Source organism: Ursus arctos, unplaced genomic scaffold (genome assembly GCF_023065955.2).
Source record: "Ursus arctos isolate Adak ecotype North America unplaced genomic scaffold, UrsArc2.0 scaffold_14, whole genome shotgun sequence".
Taxonomy (NCBI): Eukaryota; Metazoa; Chordata; class Mammalia; order Carnivora; family Ursidae; genus Ursus; species Ursus arctos.
Window position 1 is genome coordinate 33,213,973 of NW_026622808.1, and position 21,787 is coordinate 33,235,759.

General features: G+C 40.1%; 1 protein-coding gene across 4 annotated transcripts in view; it reads left to right on the top strand.

Moving 5' to 3' along the window:
- RBM6 (RNA binding motif protein 6) overlaps nucleotides 1–21,787 on the top strand; it is a 103,265-nt gene that overhangs the window by 42,405 nt on the left and 39,073 nt on the right. For 3 of the 4 annotated variants that reach the window (XM_026500876.4, XM_026500877.4, XM_026500878.4), the window contains one exon: nucleotides 6,296–6,369. The exons of the other annotated variant lie outside the window; for it this stretch is intronic. In XM_026500876.4, coding sequence (XP_026356661.1) covers nucleotides 6,296–6,369 — 74 coding nt within the window. The remainder of the gene's footprint in view (nucleotides 1–6,295; nucleotides 6,370–21,787) is intronic. 4 annotated transcript variants of the gene reach the window in all.

Here is a 21,787-nt window from a genome sequence, read left to right on the forward strand (position 1 = left end):
TATGTACAAACTGGAGAAGTTACTTTTCTTGTGTGTTGCTCCAGTGAAGAAACTTGTTACAATTGCTGTGGTGTTAACTGAGCAGCATCGTGTACCGGGTGTTAATTATGCTAGTGTTGGGGGTGTAGAAATGAAAAGAGCTCGGGGCGCCAGAGTGGCTCAGTTGGTTGGGCTTCTGCCTTTGGCTGAGGTCATGATTTCCGGGTCCTAGATTGAGCCCTGCATCTGTCTTCCTGCTTAACAGGGAGTCTGTTTCTCTCTCTCTCCCTCTGCCCCTCCCCACCGCTAGTTCTCTCTCTCTCTCTCTCTCAAATAAATAAACAAAATCTTTTAAAAAACAAAACAAAACCTCTCTGAGGTCAAGGACACACCCCTCCACTGTGCTCGCATAGCATTGTTAATGTCATTGGAATTAAAATGAATTAAATAAGGGTGAGAATTTCCTAACAAATAATGTCCTGGGCCCAGAGAACCATAATTCAGATGAAGTGACCCTAAGATTAATTTTGGACTTTGAAAACTACTTGAATATACAACCCCCCTCCCCCTTTTTTTTAAATAACCAGTTGGCACAGATGGAGCACTAAATAAAATAGAGCCATATGCAGTTTTCAAAAATTCAGCAAGTAATCATGACTGCGTATCTTCCTCATTTCATCTTTTATTATAAACCAGCAAGCCTTATGTGAATAGTTGAGGGGGAGAGGATTGAAAGTGCATGTAAGATGTCGAAGTGATGTATTTCATGGAGTCCAATTCTGTTCTTCCCAGATAGTAGGTTGACATATAAATCAGATATTTTCCTAATTTTCATAATACAAGCTGCAGGTACATATTCACTTTAGGTGTTTTTTTCTTTCTTTCTTTTTTTTTTTTTTTTAAAGATTGTACTTACTTGAGAGAGAGAGAGAGAGCATGAGCAGGGGTGGGGTAGAGGGAGAAGCAGACTCCCTGCTGAGCTGGGAGCCCGACATGGGGTTCGACCCCAGGACCCTGAGATCATGACCTGAGCCGAAGGCAGCTGCTTAACCAACTGAGCCACCCAGGCGTCCCCACTTGAAGTTTTAAAGAGCAAAGTACCTGTTAGAAATCGTGTACATCAGGGACATCTATACACCGCGGCTGCCTCCTTGCTCAGCAGGGAGGCTCCTTCCTCTGCTTGTGTGCGCTCGCGTGCTCTCTCTCTGGCAAATAAATAAAATCTCCAAAAAAAAAAAAAAGAAAATAGAAATCTTGCACATCGGCTTTCTTTGTTGTATTATTCCCATTGAAAGTAATTCACATACCTGGATTGATTCTGTTTTGGTTTTTGCTACAGTCTCTAACTTGATAATACTTTACTTTTCTTCTAAAAGCCTGTAGCCCCAATGAAATAGAATTATGAAAATATGACCTATAGAAATATAGCCCTCTTGAGTCTCCATTAAGATTTTTCGTAGTGCTCTTTATATTCATAATGCTTTGTTCCCACAGAAATAATCCTTGTTTAGAGAAAAAAAAATCTGTTTTCTTTTCACTCAGAGGATACCCAATGAAATAAAAAACCTATTTCTCTTCGTCCTTTTTTTCTTTTTTTTAATTCTAGTGTAGTTCAGTTTCAGGTACACAGTATAGTGATTCAGCAATTCTGTGGATTACTCAGTGCTCATCATGAGTCCCCTCGGCCTGTGTCCTTTAAAATCCTGATTCCTTTTTTGACATTTCATAGTTGGTATGTATATTCTTGGCTTTGTCAATGTAAATCAGTCCTCCTAATGGGAAATTCAGCTGGACTTGTTTATGTTAGTTGGGTTTTTCTAGACTAGCTTGAACAGAGGGCTGCTCATCCTCATTTGCCTAAATAAATATTGCTGTGTAATTGTTATAAAAGCAGGGCTTAGTATAGACATTACAATTGACTTGAACAGTTAAGGGCCATGTTTATCAGCATCTCTGAGTCAGCTTTTTTAGGAGCAGAGACTAAAACATACTGGATATTATTCATTAGGGCTTTGTTTTCTGTACATTGTTCCCCCTTAAGCTCCTGTTAGCTTTTATCACAGATACTTTTTTGGGTAATAGGCAATCATATGATTAATGAATATGAAGAAGAACTGAAATTTTAATGTTACCTTTATAGATTTCCTTCTTTCCCTGTTCTCATCCTACTCAGCTGCCAACAAACAAACAAACCTATAAGGAGCATTCACATTTTTATGAGAAATCTATACATTTAGGTAGGTTAGGAAATGGAGTAAAATATGCTTTTTCGTAGTCATATGAATAAGCACAAAGACCCATCAGCCCACCAGACTTTTTCCTAGCATGTGGCGTTAGAAGAAAAAGGTAATAAAAACATTTTTTACTCCTTAGGTCAGACCCTGTCTATGGGACTGTTAACACCGAGTTTACCATCTTAATGATTCCAAATGGTTCCTAGCAATTCTGAATGCAAGGTTGGTTGGTCGTTTTCAGAATGTTTAGGTCTGTGGGTGGAATAGGTCTACTAGAACTTACTCTGTGAATTATAAAATTACATTTGAGGAATTAAAAAGAAATCCCCAATTATCCCACTATAACAATACAACCACTGTAACCATGTTCATGTACAGTTGTGTTGCATTACATCATTTTCAGATTTCTGTATATTCACCTGTGCTTGCTCAACCCCTCTCCCTGACCCCATCTTCCCTCTCATGGAGTGAGCATGAGAGGCGGGATGTGACTCAGTCCTGGCTTCGGTTAGTCTCTGTCTCCCAAGTTTCCCTAAGTGTGAGCATTCACTGTGCTAGCTGTGATTCTGTTATTTAAAGTGATATGTTTTTCATACATTATGGCCCTTAAATGCAAGCCAGCCTCTTCATCTGGTGTCAACCAAAAGAAAAGCGATCTGTTGCGACGCTGGAGGAAAAACTGGCAGTGTTGGACTTAACCTATATTGAGAGATGGTATGTTGTTCTTCACGTTGGGGTGTTCAAGTATGATTTTGACAATGCATGGTTTTCATCTCATATGCGGACTTTTATCTCTAACCTCTGAGTTAGATATGACTTCATAGTATTTAATTTCAGTTCTTTTTCCTATGCACATTTTATATAATTGTCCTTGTTTTTAAAGCTTTTAAAATATGCTATATTAAATAACGCATATCAAGTATCTTACTGTATTGTAATTTTTATAGCTATCATTATAAGACTTTTGGGTTTTTGTCTTTGCAGAAGACTTTTGGTAGCCAGTAGAGCAGTCCATGAGCATGAATGCTTTCTAACTTGCATACTTGGGTCCACACACAAGGTTCTGCTATAGGTATTTTAGAATAGGGGTAACTGGTGTGCTGCAGATTTCTGTATTTCTTAACTATAGACATGGTCTTATCTGTCTGTGCTCAGGCTTGTGGGATCCTTTCTGTGATTGGGCTTAGTAAAGTTCAGAATTCAGATTACTTATATTAGTCTAGGATTTTATTAAAAGGTGAGAGGCTATCAGTGTAGCAGTTAACAGCATCGGTTTGAATCTGGACTGCCTGGCTCTGAGCCCATAGTGCTACTTACCACTGAGGTGATTTTGAGCAAATTACTTATTCTTTCTTTGCCTGCTTCCCCATGGGTAAAATGAGGTTAATAGTTTTTACCTCATAGGGTATTCTTGTGAGGATTTAATTAGTGTACATAAAGTGTTCGGAATGCAGCCCTGCACCAACAAGTGCTATATAAGTATTACTTAGCGTTGTTGTCCATTTGGACAATTCCTGAAATCCTTGTATAATTGTGAGTCTTAGACACACAAAATGCCTCAGATCAAGACTGGGTACCTTTTTTTTTTTTTTTAAGTTTCAGGTATTATAATTAAACCTTAAATTTTTGTTATTATTTAATAGCTAAAGTTTCGGGCAGAAGAAATTGATTGTTGGGCTTGTGGATTTAATATTTAAGCTGAAATACATTGTTAATATATGTATTGCAGAGTTGATGTATAGAGATGCTCATAATATCTCTTGCGAACTGTATCTTTTCCTTCCCAGTGACTGTAGTATCAAAATCTTGTTTGTTCTTTAGTAAAGTATGAATGTCGTCATAAATCTCTCTTTCTCTTTGTCCACAGATTCTGTGTGCTCCTCTGGGCCACAGTAGTTAACTCTTTAAGTACAGAAAGGAAACTCAGGGCTTTTCCAATGTGGTGTTAGTTCCCCGTGTTTTTCAGTTTGGCAGCTGTAGAGAGGGTTGCTTTCCACATACCCGGACCTTGATATGTTCTGTAGATGTAACCGGCACACTTGAGAGTATATCTGCTTGTTCCGTGGCTATGCGTTTCTGATGGTGGACATGCAGTATGAGTGTTTGCAGTAGATATTTGCTGATAAAAGGCACCTTAGTTGCTTCTGCTATGCTACAGTGTTTTCCAAGAACAGAGCACTTTACAAAAGGCAGAATGTTTTCTTTCTTTCTTTTTTCAACTTATTTTTTTAAGCGGGCTCCACACCCAGCATGGAACCCATTGACGGGGCTTGAACTCACAACCCTGATGAGATCAAGACCTGACCTGAGATCAAGAGTCAGATGCTTAACTGACTGAGCCACCCAGGGGTCCCCAAAATGCAGAATGTTTTCTGTAGGAGAAGTTCACTGGGTTTGATCAAGAAAATCCACTTGAAAGGAATTAACTAACAAAACAATTTCTGTTGTTAATAGGCTATGCATAAATATATATACTGTTTCTTTAAAGTAGTTTCATTTCTTCAAGTAGTCAGTAGTCAATAGTTTGAAGAGTTCAAATCAGAGGAGACTGATTTTGTTGTAAATTTAAGTAGAGGTGGCAGTGGTTAGTTTTAATCCGTGTTGGTCAAAGCTGTAAAATCAAATAGAAAATCTCTCTCTCAGCCTAAGGTGATGCTGGGATTTCTAGTAGATTTGTTTTCCTCTTCCTGGTCATTTCCTAAAATTCTAAGCAATCAGCCTGTACCATTGTAACATTGGAGTATTTAACTTGGAGTATTTAACAAGTCTGAAGTCACAGTTTTATTATTATCATAATAAAACATTTCAGGTCATTCATTCCATGTGACAAGGAATCCAACCCATCTCACCAAATTTGGCCTGTTTAAGTTATATTTTCTGTTGCTCTAGTTTTTGTTTGTTTTGTTTTTATTTTTTTGGTCTTTGATACCTTGATTTAATGATACTTAGTTTCCTATTGTTATATATACTCTGTGCTTAAAATTGGCCTGGGTTTTGTTTTGTTTCTCTTCCCCTGAGTTTTATTTCTCATCTCAACAAATTGCATCTTTTTCTTGCTGTTCACTTGCACAGCATCACTCCTAAAGATGAGCTTCTTTATCCTGCGAGGCAGTGGAGGAAGCATGGAAGCCATTTGTGAAGCATTGCATTGCCAAGTGTGTTTTCGTAGTAATGTGGTGCCCGAATCCGGGAAATTATAGGATGGGTTAGTATTAGAACTCAGCAGCCTGTAAATCCCATGAGTTCCCAATCTCGTGGGTCGTGAGAGTTGCAAATGACACTTGCTTAGGAGAAAGGTGAAGGGTGTTCCATAACTCTAATGGTTTATACAATTCTTGAACATGTACTGATTGATAACCACTGCTGTCTCTCCCCCAGCCTACTCTGCCTCCAGTCTTTGTGCACAAGCACAGTTTTGGACCCAGCTATTTGTACTTATTTATGCTTTTACACCTTCTTCCTTTCATAAAGATTTAAGCTGGTTTATGACTTGAGTTGAAACAAGGAAAAAAGAGGAGACCTGAAATGGTCTGTCCCCTGCCAACCAGAAGCCTCCTGTGGTATCCAAACAGAATAGTTGCCTCAGTCTGTCAGCACTTCTGTCTTTGAAGGTGGTTTCTGCTTGAAAAGTGGTGACTATTAGCATAGCTTTGGGATAATTGCTTCTCCTTCCTGTCTCGGGATACTTTTTTTTTTTTTTTTCCAGATACTTTCCTGTTCTTGTTGACTTTGTTTTTCCAGAAGATTCAGCCTGTGGTGAAATGTTCTGGGTCCCCACTTGAACTTTCTGTGGGATTACCTAATTCTGGGGCACCCTCACCAGACCATCAGTGCTAAAGAGGGCAAATCTTCTTGGTTAATAGAAAAAGCCATTTTGGAATGACTCTCAAAGCCCAGAAACATCCAGATTTTCCTTCAGTACTTTTTTCTGTTTGGGGTAGCAGCTTTGCCTAGTATAGGGGAGGGAGGGGCTAGTTGGGAGGGCTTGTGTTAAGGGGTTCAGAAACAGGGGATTTAAGTGTGTCTTTTGTGTTTGCAAGGCACTAACACCACTCCCGTCTGTATTTAAATGCTGTCCCCAGGTTACGACTATGGCTATGTCTGCGTGGAGTTTTCACTCTTGGAAGATGCCATCGGATGCATGGAGGCCAACCAGGTTGCTTTATACTTCGGTCAAATGATGCTGGAAGGATATATTTTTTTATGTATGGGGAGGGAGGGTTTCAAATGATTGAACTTTGGAAAGGTACCAGAAATCTGTATTTGGAGCATACCACATTCCAACCAGAAAGCGGTTGTGAGGAGAAACTTTAGAAGAAGCTGGGAAGGTTTCTCTACAAGAGTTAATGGACACAAGTGTATTTTAAAAACTAGAGCCCAGTTGCAGTTGGACTAGATGACAAAGACAGTAGATAGGAAAAAATGACAGGTTTGGAGTGTGACTGATAAGGAGATCCTAATGCAAAGAATGATCCTTGACTGTCTGTGATCTCAAGGATCTGCCTGGCACAGGAATTCTAGGTCAGTACTTATATCTAGACCTAGGGTGAAGACAACTGATGGCAACTCCTGTGGCGCTCAGGTCCTGCCTGCATGTGCTGCTTTCTCAAGAGGGCCATCTGGGAGGAGAAAGGAGTGCTTGTTCGTGTGTATTGCATTCATCATGGTTCTTTACAAATTGGAGTTTTGTACTCAATTCTTGGCTACATATAGTCAGAGCTGGTGAATCTGAATCTATACTTACCTTATGTTTGAAACATCTAGATGTATTCAGTTTGCCACCTAGAAGTGTCATTTGGACTTTTAATTGAACTCTGCCTGATAGTTTTGGAAGGAATTATGAAGTGGATAGAATCCTTCTTGTCACGGTGTTTCCTTGGGGAAAGTTATTTTCTTTGCGTGTTTTAGTTCCTTCATCTGTCAAGTGGGAGAAAGAAGCTTAATGATACAGTTTGATTTTTATGTATCCACTGCTTATACTTGATTGTGAATGCAGTGTGCTCTTAAGGGTAAGAGCCCTGAAGGCTCTGCCAGAGAAGGGTAGTATTGCATGAGAACTCTTCCTCTCTTAGAGCCCGATGCCCTTTCGTCAGCTTTGTTCCATTCAGCATGGCCCATTACACTAAACCTTCTCCCTTCTTTAGCCATGTTCTCCCCTTATGGCTATGGAAATGACATGCTGTAAATCCTTTGGGAGCGAGCACTAATTAGAGGAAATTTGACGTATCCATACCTATTGTTAGTAGTATAAATACTGTTAGATCCTCAGATAATGACTGGATTAAGACCATACCCCTTGACAGAGTTCTTGTTGACTGATTTGTTCATTTTCCGTCATTAAGCCAGTCATTTAATAGATATTAATTATGTATCAGAACCTGTGCCACCTACCAATATTTTGAGAGAAGAGTTAAGGTCCCAGTCTTTATGCTTATGGTTGATTCTATTCAGACTGTCCTAATTTGAGAACACTCATTTAATTCATGAACATCTTGTTACCAGTGATTAATCATTAAGTCCTTCGGCACGTGCTAAATAATACTATGAGTGGTGGAAACATAAACGGAGGAGCCGTGGCACATGCCATGCCATTCTCTTTTGTACCATTCTCCTGACTGTGTGTTTCTCATAGAGGGGCGTTACTTTTTATCAGAGCTTTTGATCTTCGATCTTGAAAAATAACCGTATTGTGTTTTAACTCCCTGTTCCCTCGGTCCCAACAAAAAATCCTGTCTGAAGATTATAGCCCCTTAAAGAGAAGTGTTAAATAGAACGAGGACAGCCTTCTTTAAAAATAAGGAGGGTTTCTTTTGGGGCCATATCTGGAAAAATGTTCATTTACACAAGCAGTATTGAGGGGGTATGGCCTTTCGACATGTCTGCTCCCACCCTTCCCACACATTCTGTGAACATTCTTAGGGCTCCCAGATCCCTGTTGACCGACCCCTGCCCGGTAAATAAGACACCAGAACAGAAGACGAGCTGTGCCAAAATTCTTTCAGGGTGAAATAGGATGTTTTAACAGGTAGCTATCCTTATGCATATGTACCATAAGGTACTCTGTGTAGAAGTACAAATAAGGAGCTTAGACCAAGAAAGGTGACAGACATTATGTGGTATTCATAGATCCCATGGGGTGTTCTCTCAAATTCCAAATTTTTCTATGATCTCATTTTTAATATTCACTGGAATAATTCCTTAAGAAGGTAGCACCATATCCTTCTTTAGTCAACCTCCTTTCCTAGCTTTTTATTCTTCCCCTAGTAATGGGACGCAGGGCATACTGCTAGCACTGCCACACAACAGAATCCTCTCCCTGAGCTGTATAGATTTCATGACCCACTCGGCACCCTTCTCATAATCTTTACCACAACGCAGGATGTGTGCAAGTCATTTTGATGGAAAGACTTTTGAGAATGGGATCTCCAGGGGACTGTTGTACCTAGGTAGTATAGCATAGCAAAAAGGAGTGTCGGTTCTGCAGTCAGATGTTACTTCCTAGCTGGGCTGTCTCTGGCAGGTTTCTTTACCTCTCTCAGCCTCAGTTCCCTCTGTCACCAGTACCTCATGGGGCTCTGGTGTGGACTAAATGAGATCATACATTCATGATTGCCTGCTGTGTGTCAGGCACCTTTCTGGATGCTGGAGATGCTTCCATAGACAAGACATTATATAACTTCTGTCTTAGTGATAGGAGACAGAGCATAAGCAAGTAGTCAAATACCAGACAATATAATACATGATAGTGCTGAGTTCTGTAAAGATAATGGAGCAGCATGTTAAATGAATGCATGATGGGGACAGTGTTACATGGGGTGGTCAGGGAAGCTTCTTGAGGAGTGAGTGACATTGCATTTGGTGAATAATGTGTGCGGGACACTTAGCATAGGATCTGGTACCTAGTAAGCATTTGAAATTAGATGATCATCTTCTCCCTCTACCTTCTGCATGTCGAGTAATTTCCAATCATAATTCTAGGAAAATAAATTTATTTTTTTATCTGGATATTCTTTAAGGAAGTGGCTGTGGTTCAAGCTCCCAGTAACAGTACAAAATCTTATGAGAGATGTAAGAATGTGAGAGAAGTCCTTCTCAGAGTGCATAAAGCAGGTGTTTATGGAAGATGAATGTCTTTGTCTATTCATTCATTCTCCTACCCTCCAGGTTTTACTTATAGACCAAGTTGGTACAGATTCTGAGTCACCATCTGCTGGACACCCCTGAGTAGATTCTGTGTATATGCTTCTGAGGAGGTTTCTATCGAATGCTTTGGGTTGAATTTTTTTTTTTTTTAACAATTCTTTGCTTATCCTGATTCTTGATGTGAAATGTCTTTTTATTTATCATTGCCTGATACTTATAAGTCTAGGCGAAGGGAAGTTTCTGCCAGCTTGCTTTGTCGGATATTGCGGGATATGTGTGCCTTAGAGAGGTTGTCCTGGGTGATAACCAGGGCCCCTCTATCCCTTTTCCAGTGCCTTCATGGAGGCATCAGACAGTAGGACGCTCTACAGCAGTGCTGAGCATTGTGGCCAAGAGGGACTCTCAGGACAAAACCTAGCCAGCAGCTGTCTGTCTGGGGAGTTTATTTCCATCAGAGGTCTGTCCGCTCATACCTTCACCATCTCTGTCTAGAAGTAGAAAGCCAGCAAACACTGTGAGGCAGGGTTTTTTATTCTACCCCTACTGGGAAAGGTAGTTCTAGCAGCAGCATATTTGAATATGATGGTGAGTATTATCTCCTTTTGCTGTGTGTGTCCTTGCACTGGGACTTAGGGGAGTAAGAAGCATTGTATTAGAGTATCGATCCCTTTCAGTGGTTGCCCAGCCATGAGTACTAGCTCTTTCAAGCTGTTGTCAGTTGGTCTACAGAAATTAGCATTTTATTTTCTTCCATTTGCAGGTGTGATGTTTGTTGTCTCTTCCCATTCAACTGAATGTTTACTAAAATTCCCTTATAAAGGATAGCTCTGGAAGAAAAATTCATTTCTCTGGAGTTTTTACTCAACTTTCTGAGCATTGGTGGCCTTCTTTAGCCAAAGATGACTTGGCTGTATGACAGAATCAGCCTGACTTTGTAAAGTGGAAAGAAAAGATGCCATTATCACCTAACATGAAAATTCTTTCAGACAGTGGCCTTTGCTGGTGCAGAGGGGAATGAACTTTTATGAAACAGTGTTTATGTGTCAACAAAGTTAAGAGAATTTGGGTTTTTGAAGATACCAGGATGTCCAGGGTGGTTCTGAAGATAATATGAAGGAAGCCAAATCTGAAATGGTATCTGCCTTTGTGATTAAAATGAGATCAAAAGGGAAAGCTTATGTTTTGGGGGTGGGAAGACTATTTGTGAGGCCATGGTGGAAAAAATAGGTGAAGACCTAGTTTGTTGGAATGTTATTCAAGTTGATAGCATTACTGTATGAAACACTTCAGTATTTAGGTTATGTGCATTCCAAGTAACGAAAAAATAGTAATCTTATAAATTCCTGCAAGGTTGTGTTGTTGCCTAAAACCCACACCCCAAAACCACTTTCCTGAAGAGAATGTGGCACCCCAGCCAGAGCTCAGCTGAATAACTTGTGTCTTGAGTTATGCCATTCTTCCTGGAAACTTCAATTTCAGTACCTTCTCCTGATTGCCCTCAGTAGAGGTTATTGGTGGGAAATAGAAAGGAAAATGCATTCTAAAATGAGTGTCAATCAGTAATTACTGAAGATTCTTGCTCTCGTAATTTAAGAGAATTACCTGTCTAGTAATTGAGTCCTGAGTGGCATGAGGCAGTATATCCTAGTAATTAAATACATGGAGGCAGACTGCCTGGGGTTGCATTCCTGTTCTGTCACCTTTCTCAGTGTGATTTGGACAAGTGGCTAAACATGTCTGTGTCCCAGCGTCCTCTCACACATCTAGGGATTAAATGAGTTAACCCATGTAGGGTGGTTAGAACTGGGCCTGGCGTACACTGAACATTGAGTCTGTATTTGCTTTTATCACAACAACTCCGCATCGGACTGAACAAGAAGGTCTTAAGCTACAGCAGCTTCAGTTGTGACTTCATGGGTATCTGGCTAAAAAGGGATTTGGTGGCAGTACCCAGAAGGATTATTTTTGTGTCAACAGTATTTCCCATTTAGCCTCTTGATTGGGACTGATTCTCAGGGGACTGCTTCCAGGTCTCTAGGAGCTTCTGCTGTGTTAGCTGTCGAACCTTAAATTCTCCCAAGAGAAAGAGCCGGATATACCACATGGGGGACATGGAGTATGGTTAGACCACACTAGGAATCTAGCCTGTGGCTTTTTTTTTTTTTTAATATTTTATTTATTTACTAAAGAGAGAGAAAATGAATGAGCGAGGAGAGCACAAGTGGGGGAAGGGGCAGAGGGAGAAGCAGACACCACACTGAGCAGGGAGCCTGATGCAGGTCTCCAATCCCAGGACCCTAGGATCATGACCTGAGCCAAAGGCCGATGTTTAACCGACTGAGCCACCCAGGTGCCTCTAGCCTGTGGCCTTGAAACCCTAAGCTCTGATGTCCAGGCCCTGGCTTTACCATATCTCAGACTTTCTGCAGTAATTATAAGAGGTGCTCTAAACTGGATTCAGTTCAATTTTCTTGAATCATTTGGCAGGTTGTTTTGTTTTGCTTTTAGAGAGTGCGTGCATATGTGGGCAAGGGGGATGTGCGGGGGGCGGGGGGCGGGGGGGATCCACACCCAGCGCAGGGCCTGATGCAGAGTTCAGTATCGCGACACCAAGATCATGACCTGAGCTGAAATCAAGAGTTGGGTGCTTAACGACTGAGCCACCCAGGTGCCCCTCATTTGTCAGTTTTAAGGGGGAACTTCCAGTGTGTCTCTTATGATGAGGTTTATAATTATTTTTGTCATATATATATGTGCATATATATATACGTATATATCATGGTTCATTTCTATGGATTGAAGGAGTTTAGTTCTTGTTCAGAATTTCAGTATTTCAGTCTTGTTCTTTGATGTTGTACCTCCTCTTTCAACTGGTATTTTTAGTTAATATCTGTACTTTTTGTAAAAATGGGGTTGTGTGACGTGCTAATTTCCAGTTTTGTGGCCTTTTGGAACTTGATTACAGACAGTTATTGAAAAAAAAAAAACAAGCAGAATATGTATAATTCTAATTAACTATCTAAGGGGTTATACAAAGGCATGGTTCAGTTTGTGATCTTGATTATAACTTTGGTTTATGATTTTGTATACGTCCAGACAGTATTGGGTGTTAGGAGCACTGAGAGGTTTAGAATTCCAGCTTTGTCACTTCCTAGTTCGTTTGTAAGTTCTCAGTCTCAGAGTCTCATCTGTAAAGTGAGTACCCACCTCAGAGCAGTCGTGAAATTAATGTATGTGAAGCACTTGGTACAGTGACCAGCCTGTGTGGGTGCTCACTACCAGAAAAGGTACTGAAGAGAGTGGTTGTATAAATACTGGACCCTACTTGGTTGTCTTCCTTTTCCTTGACTGCTTATTCACCTCTTGGGACTCAGGGATGCCTGAGAAGGGGTAGTGCTGCTTTGGATAGCAGCTAGATCTTTGACAGCCAGTTCTGATGGTACTGTTGCCCACTGTCTCTATCATGAGACCGGGCTGCCTAGACTGAAAGTGAAGAAGGCTGGGCAGCCTCTCTCCCAACAGTGTCTGCAGGATGAGTGCACAGGCATCCAGGCATATGAGGGAGGAGGATTGTGGCCATGCCAGCTCTCCTGGGGGTGGGGAGCCTTCTTTCTGAGCCTAGCATTGCCGGTAGTTCTCCCATCATAGAGTTCTCTTAGGCTGCCTGTGGCGCTCAGTGTTATTAGGCATCTTCTCCATCTGAGCTGAACTTGGAGGTTATTATTTTTTAAAGATTTTATTTACTTATTTGAGAGAGAGCAGAGCGAGAGAGAGTGAGAGAGAGAGAGAGAGCAAGCACGAATTGGGGGGGAGGAGCAGAAGGGGAAAGAGAAGCAGACTCCCCTCTGAGCAAGGAGCCCAACACAGGGCTCGTTCCCAGGACCCTGGGATCATGACCCAAGCTGGAGGCAGATGCTTAACCTACTGAGCTCCCTAAACTTGGAGGTTATAATGTGTCTTTGTGTCTCATTCTCCCCATGCTGAGTGTTCAGGTGCTGTTGTTTTAACTTCTAACTCATTTATGTATGAGATATGTATTATATATAATATGTATTTATTTCTTGTTGAGAGTATTGATGATATGATTTTGATAATCATGGATAAGCTTATCTAGATTAATAATTATTTTTAATCTCACAGTGTGAGGTTAGCAATGCTAATGTTACATACTAATAATGTATATTTTACCAAATTCTGTGACTAATTGAAATTTGTGTTTAATCTGTATAAATGCTATTTCCAAAGGAAAATAAATAGGAGAGAAAGAAGTTTATCACAAAAAGTAGCTTATTGGGGGCACCTGGATGGCTCAGTCAGTTGAGTGTCCAACTCTTGATTTTGGCTCGGGTCATGATCTCAATTGTGAGATCAAGCACTGCATTGGGATCCACACACAGTGCGGAGTCTGCTTGTTCCTCTCCCTCTGCTCCTCCCCTGGCTTGCACTCTTTCTGTCTCCCTTTCTCTAAAATAAATAAATAAATAAAATCTTAAAAAAAGAAAAAGAAAAAGTAGATTATTGGTTACCAGCCACTTAGGGAGAAATGCTCTCAAAAGGGAATAGTGAGTGACTGCTAATGGGTAATAGGGTCTCTTTTCAGGGTGATGAAATGTTCTAGAATTAGACAGTAGTGATCATTGACCAACCTTGTGAATATACTAAAACCCATTGCATTGTAGAAAGCACAATAAAAGAGTGAATATTATGGTATGCGAACTATATCTCGATTTAAAACAAAAAAGTTTTTAAACTTAGAATGGAAATTACTTCAGGGCCCAGTCCAGTGGGAATGAGTCCAGGTCTAAAATAAAACACAGATTCATTTACCAAAAAAAACCAAAAAACAAAAACAAAAAACAAAAACTCACACACAAAGTGTCAATTTGTCTGGAAGCTAGAGATTTAGAACTTCAGTCTTAAAATGTAAGAAAAATTTCTTTGCTAATGGTATCTACTTACCACAGAAGAACACTTAAGCTGAAAATCTGGAAAATGATGGTTGGAATTGAATAACAGACCACATTTGAGGTGGCCACGTGGCTTGTGCACAGTAGTTGCTCAGTAGAGTTGAGCGGGCTCTCTGCTTTAGTGTCCATACAGATAGAAATTAATGAAAGAACTATTTAAAGTAGATTTTAAATAAAAACTTCACTTAGGAAATCCTTGGGCTACCTTTTAGAGGCAATATTGCTGTAATCGGATGGTTAGTAGGTACCAATGTGGATCTTTTCTATTTTCCTGTAATTGTTAACCAAAGCTCAAAGCAGGGGTGGGCTGGGTGGGGGTAGGAGACCAGTTCACTGCTGGGATAGGTTCCTTCCCTCTATATCTTTCTTAGAGGCTTCTTTCCAGCAGCATTGACATTGTGACTGTCATCTTTAACCTGTAGTACAAGGGGAATACAAGAGTCTTTTTTTTTTTTTTAAGAAAAACATTGTAACAATTTACGGATCATAGAATCCACCCATTTTAAGTGTACAGTTCAACAGTTCTTAGTTAATTTACCAAGTTGTGCAGCCATCATCATAATCTAGTTTTAGAACATCTTCATTATTCCAATAAGATCATTGTTTGAGGTTTGTTTGTTTTTTGAGAGAGAGAGGGAGTGAGCATGTGCACACGCACTCGAGCAAGCGGGGAGGGGGCAGAGGGGGAGAGAGAATCCCAAGCAGGCTCCATGGCTAGGGTGGAGCTGAACACGGAGCTTGGTCCCACAACCCCGACATCATAGCCCAAGCTGAAATCAAGAGTCAGACACTTAACTAACTGAGCCGCTCAGGGCGCCCCTGAGGTTCATTAAAAAAAGAAAATTATTTCAGACTTACTGGAAACTTGCAAAAACAGTGCAAAGAATACCTATATGCTCTGTATCCAGATTCATCAACTGTTAACACTTTAACAAATTTGAATGCAGAGATTTTTGAATAGCAGTGTCCCCTTCTCTTGGAAAGAGGCATCATTTGACTTGTCCTCCTGCCAGACCCTCCTTTGGTGGTTAGAGGTGCTCTTTGGTAGGGGAAGGTATGTGAATGTCTGGTGGGTTGAGGGGATGCTTTGGAAGATGTTTGGGGCTTAAGCTATCTTGTCAGCGCTCCCAAGAGGGTCCGCTGGTGGGCGAGGGCTGAGGTTGGGGTTGAAGTTGAGCTATGGGAAGTAGGGACAGATTCAAACATCCTACTCCTGGGCACTGTGAAGTTTTTGTGGGGCTTTTCAACAAACCAGCAAATGTGTTCCCCCATGAGAGAGCTGGCATTTGGATGCCTGATACTCAGAGAGAGACTATGTGCTAGTCAGCATTAAACTAAGAAGCAACAGCAGCAGGGGGAAGGGGGACACAAACAGCAGCCAGGGGAAAGGGGACACTGGCCTGATAATGGTTTTGTAAGACAGTGGTTCTTAACAGTGAGGGGACAGAGAGGGAAGCAGTTTTGACACCCTCTTCTCCTTTCCCTAACCATTGGACATTTGGCGATGTCCGGAAACGTTTGTGTTGTTGCTACTGGCATCTACTGGGTAGAGACCAGGGATGCTGCTAAACATGCTCAGGACAGCCCTTGTATGAAAAACTACCAGCTTCCAAATGTCAGTAGTGCTAATGCTGAGAAACCCTGGTATAAAGGGGTAGGAGTTGTGGTTAGCCAAAGAGAGAATGACCCATCTTGCCATGGGTTGTGTCTTAATGAATCATCTTTCTCCTTGCCTTCCTCCTGGTCCTAACAGAGTGGGGAGTGGTGGGTGGGATTAGAAGTGTAGCAAGAGTGCAGACACTGTTCCTGCCCCCACACAAGAGTAGCAGTCCCAGGCCTAGCTTGTGCCCTTGGGAGAGGAGCTTTAGAATGAGACCTGTTTGGGGTATCTGGGTGGCTCAGTTCGTTAAGCGTCTGCCTTCGGCTCATGTCATGATCCCAGGGTCCTGGGATCCAGCCCCTCATCGGGCTCCTTGCTCAGTGGGGAACCTGCTTCTCCCTCTCCCTCTCCCTGTTGCTCTGCCTGCTTGTGCGCGCTCTCTCTCTCTCACACAAATAATAATAAAGGAGGAATGAGACCTGTTTGATGTGTTGACCATCAAATAACCAAAGATGATTTTTAGACTCAGCCTGAGACTTGACTAAGATATTCTGTTATTCAGGGGACGTATCTGTCCGGTATGGGGGGGTATGGGCCAGCAGATTACACACATTTGGTAGCAGTTACTAGAAAAACCAAACAAGTTGGGAGCTCTCTAAACAATTGTACTTCATATGTCAGATAGTTTTCCAGGGAATATTTTAAACGTGGGTGCTGATTTTCATAGCCCTTAGTTATAGTGTATCAAACATTTGAAGTCTGTTTGGATCATCTTTTCATTTAGCTTTATTTTAGAAGAAGATTTTACAGAGCCAAGTAACTGGAGCCAGCAGTCTGAACTAGTTACAGAGACTAAACTCAAAGTAAAAAATGCATATATTTTATCTTAATATAATAGCACTTTGCTGTAAATGGGACCTACTCTGCTGGGTAATATTGATTGATCCGTCTGGAATCCCATTGGAAATATCAGAACAACTCATTTTAACTTCTGTTAACATGGTAAATATGGAGCACCTTCCACATTCAAAGATCTGGGCTAGGTGGTATACATTTAATAATGAATAAAATGGACATATTTTCTTATGTTCCAGTGGGATGAGACTGTTTAAAGATTTTTAATGTTTAGGTGTAACTGGGTGGCTCAGTGAGTTGAGCATCTGCCTTCAGCTCAGGTCGTGATCCCAGGGTCCTGGGATTGAACCCCACATCTGGCTCTCTGCTCGGTGGGGAGTCTGCTTCTCTCTCTCCCTCTGCCCCTCACCCTGCCTCATGTTCTCTCTCTCACTTTCTCACTCTCTCTCTCTCTCAAATGGATAAATGGAATCTGAAAAAAAAGCTCCTAATTTTTAAAAACTTTTCATATTGGGGGCACCTGGGTGGCTCAGTCGGTTAAGTATCCAACTCTTATTTTTGGCTCAGGTCATGATCTCAGGGTCAAGCCCTATGTCAGGCTCAGCCCTGGGCATGGAGCCTGCCTAAGATTCTCTCTCTGCCCCTTCCTGTCCTCTCTCCTCTCTCTTTCTCTTTAAAAAAAACAAAAACAAAAACAACCCCCCCCAACAAAACCCCCCTTTTCATTTTGGAGTAATTTCAGACTTTAAAAGGGGTGTAAAATTAGTGTAAAGAATACTCAATACTCTTGGGGGTCCCTGGCTGACTCAGTAGAGCATGTGACCCTTGATCTTGCTGTCATGAGTTGAAGCCCAGTGTTGGGTATAGAGATTACTTAAATAATAAACAAGTAAAGTTAAAAAAAAAAAAATGCCAGGGGTGCCTGGGTGGCTCAATTGAGTGTCTGGCTGTTGATTTTGGCTCAAGTCATAATGGCTTATGAGATCGAGCCCCACATCGGGCTCCACACTCATTGGGAGTCCACTTGAAATTCTCTCTCTCCCACTTCCCCTACCCCAGCTTGCACACATGCATTCTCTTTCTCTCTAAAAATAAATAAATGAATAAATGAATAAAATCTTATTTAAAAAAAAGGAACACCAGATACTCTTCACTTCTTTCCTTTTCTTTCTTTCTTTCTTTCTTTCTTTCTTTCTTTCTTTCTTTCTTTCTTTCTCTCCCTTTCTTTCTTTCTTTCTTTCTTTCTTTCTTTCTTTCTTTCTTTCTTTCTTTCTTTCTTTTTCTCCCTTTCTTTCTTTCTTTCTTTCTTTCTTTCTTTCTTTCTTTCTTTCTTTCTTTCTAAGATTTATTTATTTACTTGAAAGAGAGGGAGAGGGAGAGAAGCAGACTCCCCACTGAGCATGGAACCTGACATTGGGCTCTCACACCCTGAGACCACGACCTGAGCCGAAATCAAGAGCTGGATGCTTAACCCCCTGAGCCACCCAGGTGCCCCCACTGGTACATTTCATAGTACAGTTATCAAAACCAGGAAGTTAACATAGATATGGTATTATTTATAGAACTTTATCACATTTTGCTGGTTGTCCCACTGGCTTAGGATGAAATCCAGGATCACATGTAGTGCTTAGTTGTCCTGTCCCTTTTTCTCTGTGACAGTTCCTCAGGTTTTGTCTCTCATGACCTTGACTTCTTAAGAGTATTGGCAGTTATATTATAGGACATCTTCAGTTTGGATTTGTCTGTTTTCTTGTGATTAAATTTAAGTTATGCATTTATAGCAAGAAGACCACAGGTGTGATGTGGGCTCCTTCTATTACTAGTGATATTAACTTAATCCACTTGGGTAAGGTGGTGTTTCTCCACTGTGAAGTTACTGTTTTAAGTATAATTAACTTAATTATTAATAAGTATCCTGTAGGGGCATATTTTGAGATTATATAAATGTCCTGTTTCTCAGCACACCTTTTTCACTTAATTTTAGCATCCACTCATGACTCTTTATTTTTTTTAAGACTTTTATTTGTTGATTTTAGAGAGAGCACGAGTAGAGGGAGGAGCAGAGGGAGAGGGGGAGAGAGAAACCCCAAGCAGACTCCAAGCTGAGCATGGAGCCCAACACGGGGCTCGATCCCATAATCCTGAGATCATGATCTGAGCCAAAATCAAGAGTTGGACACTTAACCAGCTGAACCCCCCCCCCACCCAGTTCAAAATCCACTGATGAGTCTTATGTATAACAGTTTTTACTGTGGGGTTTGTGTAATGGTAATTTGCTGTTTCCATCATTCCTTACACATTTGTTAGAATTCTACTATGAGGAAGAGCTATCCCTTCTCCCTTATTTATTTACTGAATAGAACTAAAAAATATCTGTCATATATATTAAAAACCATGATTTCATGATCATTCCACTTCCAATCCACTATCACAGAGTTCATCCAGCTTTACCCCAATCTTAATTATAATTCCCTTCCCTAGCAGTGAAAACCCTAGCTCTCATTATCTACAAAGTATTTACTTATTTCCTCAGTCCTAGAGTATACATAAAGTAGTTTCAAAATTGTTCATTCGTACCCCTGTGAAAAACTAGAATACAGTAGGGCAATACAGTTCTTTTTGTCTTCAGCCTGTGAGTATATAATCAAAATTCTGTTTTCCAAAGTTACTTACATCAATTCCTCACCACCGCACCAGCTCTTTAGTGTGGTTGTTATTCACTTAGAAAAAGCGGAAAACACAAGTTAAAAGGAAAAGAGTTAACATCCCCAGTAAATTCTGTACCGCTATTATTCTTTTTTTTTTCAGTGTTCTTTATCAAGTTGAGGACGTTCCCATCTATTCCTAGTTTGCTGAGAGTTTTTATTATGAATGGGTGTTGGATTTTGTCAAATGCTTTTCTGCGTATAATGATATGATCATGTGGGTTTTTTTCTTCTTTAGCCTGTTGATGTGATGTATTACATTAATTGGTTTTTGAACATTGAACCTGTCCTGCATACCTGGTATAAATCCCAGTTGGTTGTGGTGTATAATTCTTTTTATATATTGTTGGTTTTGATTTGCTGTTATTCTGTTGAAGATTTTGCATTACAGTCATGGGAGATAATTGGTCTGTAGTTCTTTTCTTGTAGTGTCTTTGTCTGATTTTGGTATTAGGATGATGCCTGCCACAGAGAATGAGTTAGGAAGTATTCTCTCTACTTCTGTCTTCTAGAAGAGATTATAGAAAATTAGTGTAATTTCTTTCTAAATGTTTGGTAGGCTTCATCAGTGAACCCATCTGGGCTTGGAGCTTTCAGTTTGGGAAGGTTATTAATTATTGATCCAATTTCTTTAATAGGTATAGGCCTATCCAGATTGTCTTTTCCCTTTTGTGTGAGTTTTGGCAGATTGTGTTTTGTTTTGTTTTTTTTTTTTTAAGAATTGGTCCTTTTTATCTAGGCTATCAAATTTGTGGCCATATAATTATTCATAATATTCCTTTATTATTCTTTTAATGTCCGTGAAGTCAGTAGTGATGCCCTTTTTCATTTTTGATATTAGTAACACATTTTTTCTTTCTTTTTTTTCTTAGCCTGGTTAAATATTTATCAGTTTTATTGCTCTTTCCAAAAAACTAGCTTTTGGGCTCATTGATTTTTCCCTATTGATTGCCTGTTTTCAATTTCATTGATTTCTCCAAAATTTTTTAAGTTTTATTTATTTAAGTAATCTCTACACCCAGTATGGGGCTTGAACTCACAATGCTGAGATCAGGACTGGGCCAGCCAGGCACCCCTCTGCTCTAATTTTTATCATTTCTTTTCATCTGCTTTCTTTGATTTAATTTGCTTTTCTTTTTCTAGTGTCCTAAGGTGGAAGCTTAGATTATTAATTTCAGATCTATAGATTTTTTCTTCTTATGTGCATGCAGTGCTATAAATTTCCCTCTAAGCACTGCTTTCACTGCATCCCACAAATTTGGTTAAGTTGTGTTTACAGTTTCATTTAGTTCCAAATTAAAAAAATATATATCTTGAGAGAATTCTTCTTTGCCACATGTTTTACTTAGAAATGTGCTGTTTAATCTCCCAAGTATTTGGGGGATTTATAGCTATCTTTCTGTTACTGATTTTTAGCTTAATTCTTTTGTGGTCTGAGAGCATACATTATATGATTTTCTGTTCTTTTAAATTTGTTAAGGTGTGTTTTATGGCCTAGGATGTTGTCTGTATTAGTGAATGTTCCATGTAAGCTTGAGAGGGATGTGCATTCTTCTCTTGTTATATGACATATTCTATAAATATTGATTAGACTACTGCTGTTATTTTGATGTGTGCCTTTTCAGATTTTTCTGTGCACATATCTGTAATCACTATATTTACAAAGTAGGATAATCTTGTACGTATGATTTTATAACCTTTTTATTTCAAGTATTGTGGACCTATTTCCTTATCATAAAATACATTTTTATCATATCATTTTTGATGGCTGTGTAATGCTCTGTAGTATAAATCACCATGACTTAACTTGCTCTTCATTTGGCATTTTGAGGTCTGTCATTATTTTATTAAATAATGCGCTGATGAATGCCCTTGTACTAAATAGTCACACATCCTTAATTACTTCTTTAAGTGAATGTCCTTCAGGTAGACTTGCCAGATTAAGAGGTAAGCATATTTTATGACTTGGTAAATGTCGTTTAGGTTGCCATCTAGAAGTTTCCCAGTTTACTCTTTTTTACCAGCAGTGTTTGAGTGTACCTATTGTCCCTGCATCCCAACCAGTGCCAAGTATTAATAACAAAATACTTACACTGGGTAGCGGTACATGGATATTTGTTACTGTATTCTCTAATTTTCTGTGTGTTTGAAATATTTCTTTTTTTTTTTTTTTTTTTTAAAGATTTTATTTGTTTGACGGCAAGAGCAGGAGGGCACAGGCAGAGGGAGAGGCAGAGGGAGAAGGAGAAGCAGGCCCCCCCACTGAGAAGGGAGCCTGATGTGGGGCTCGATCCAAGGACCCTG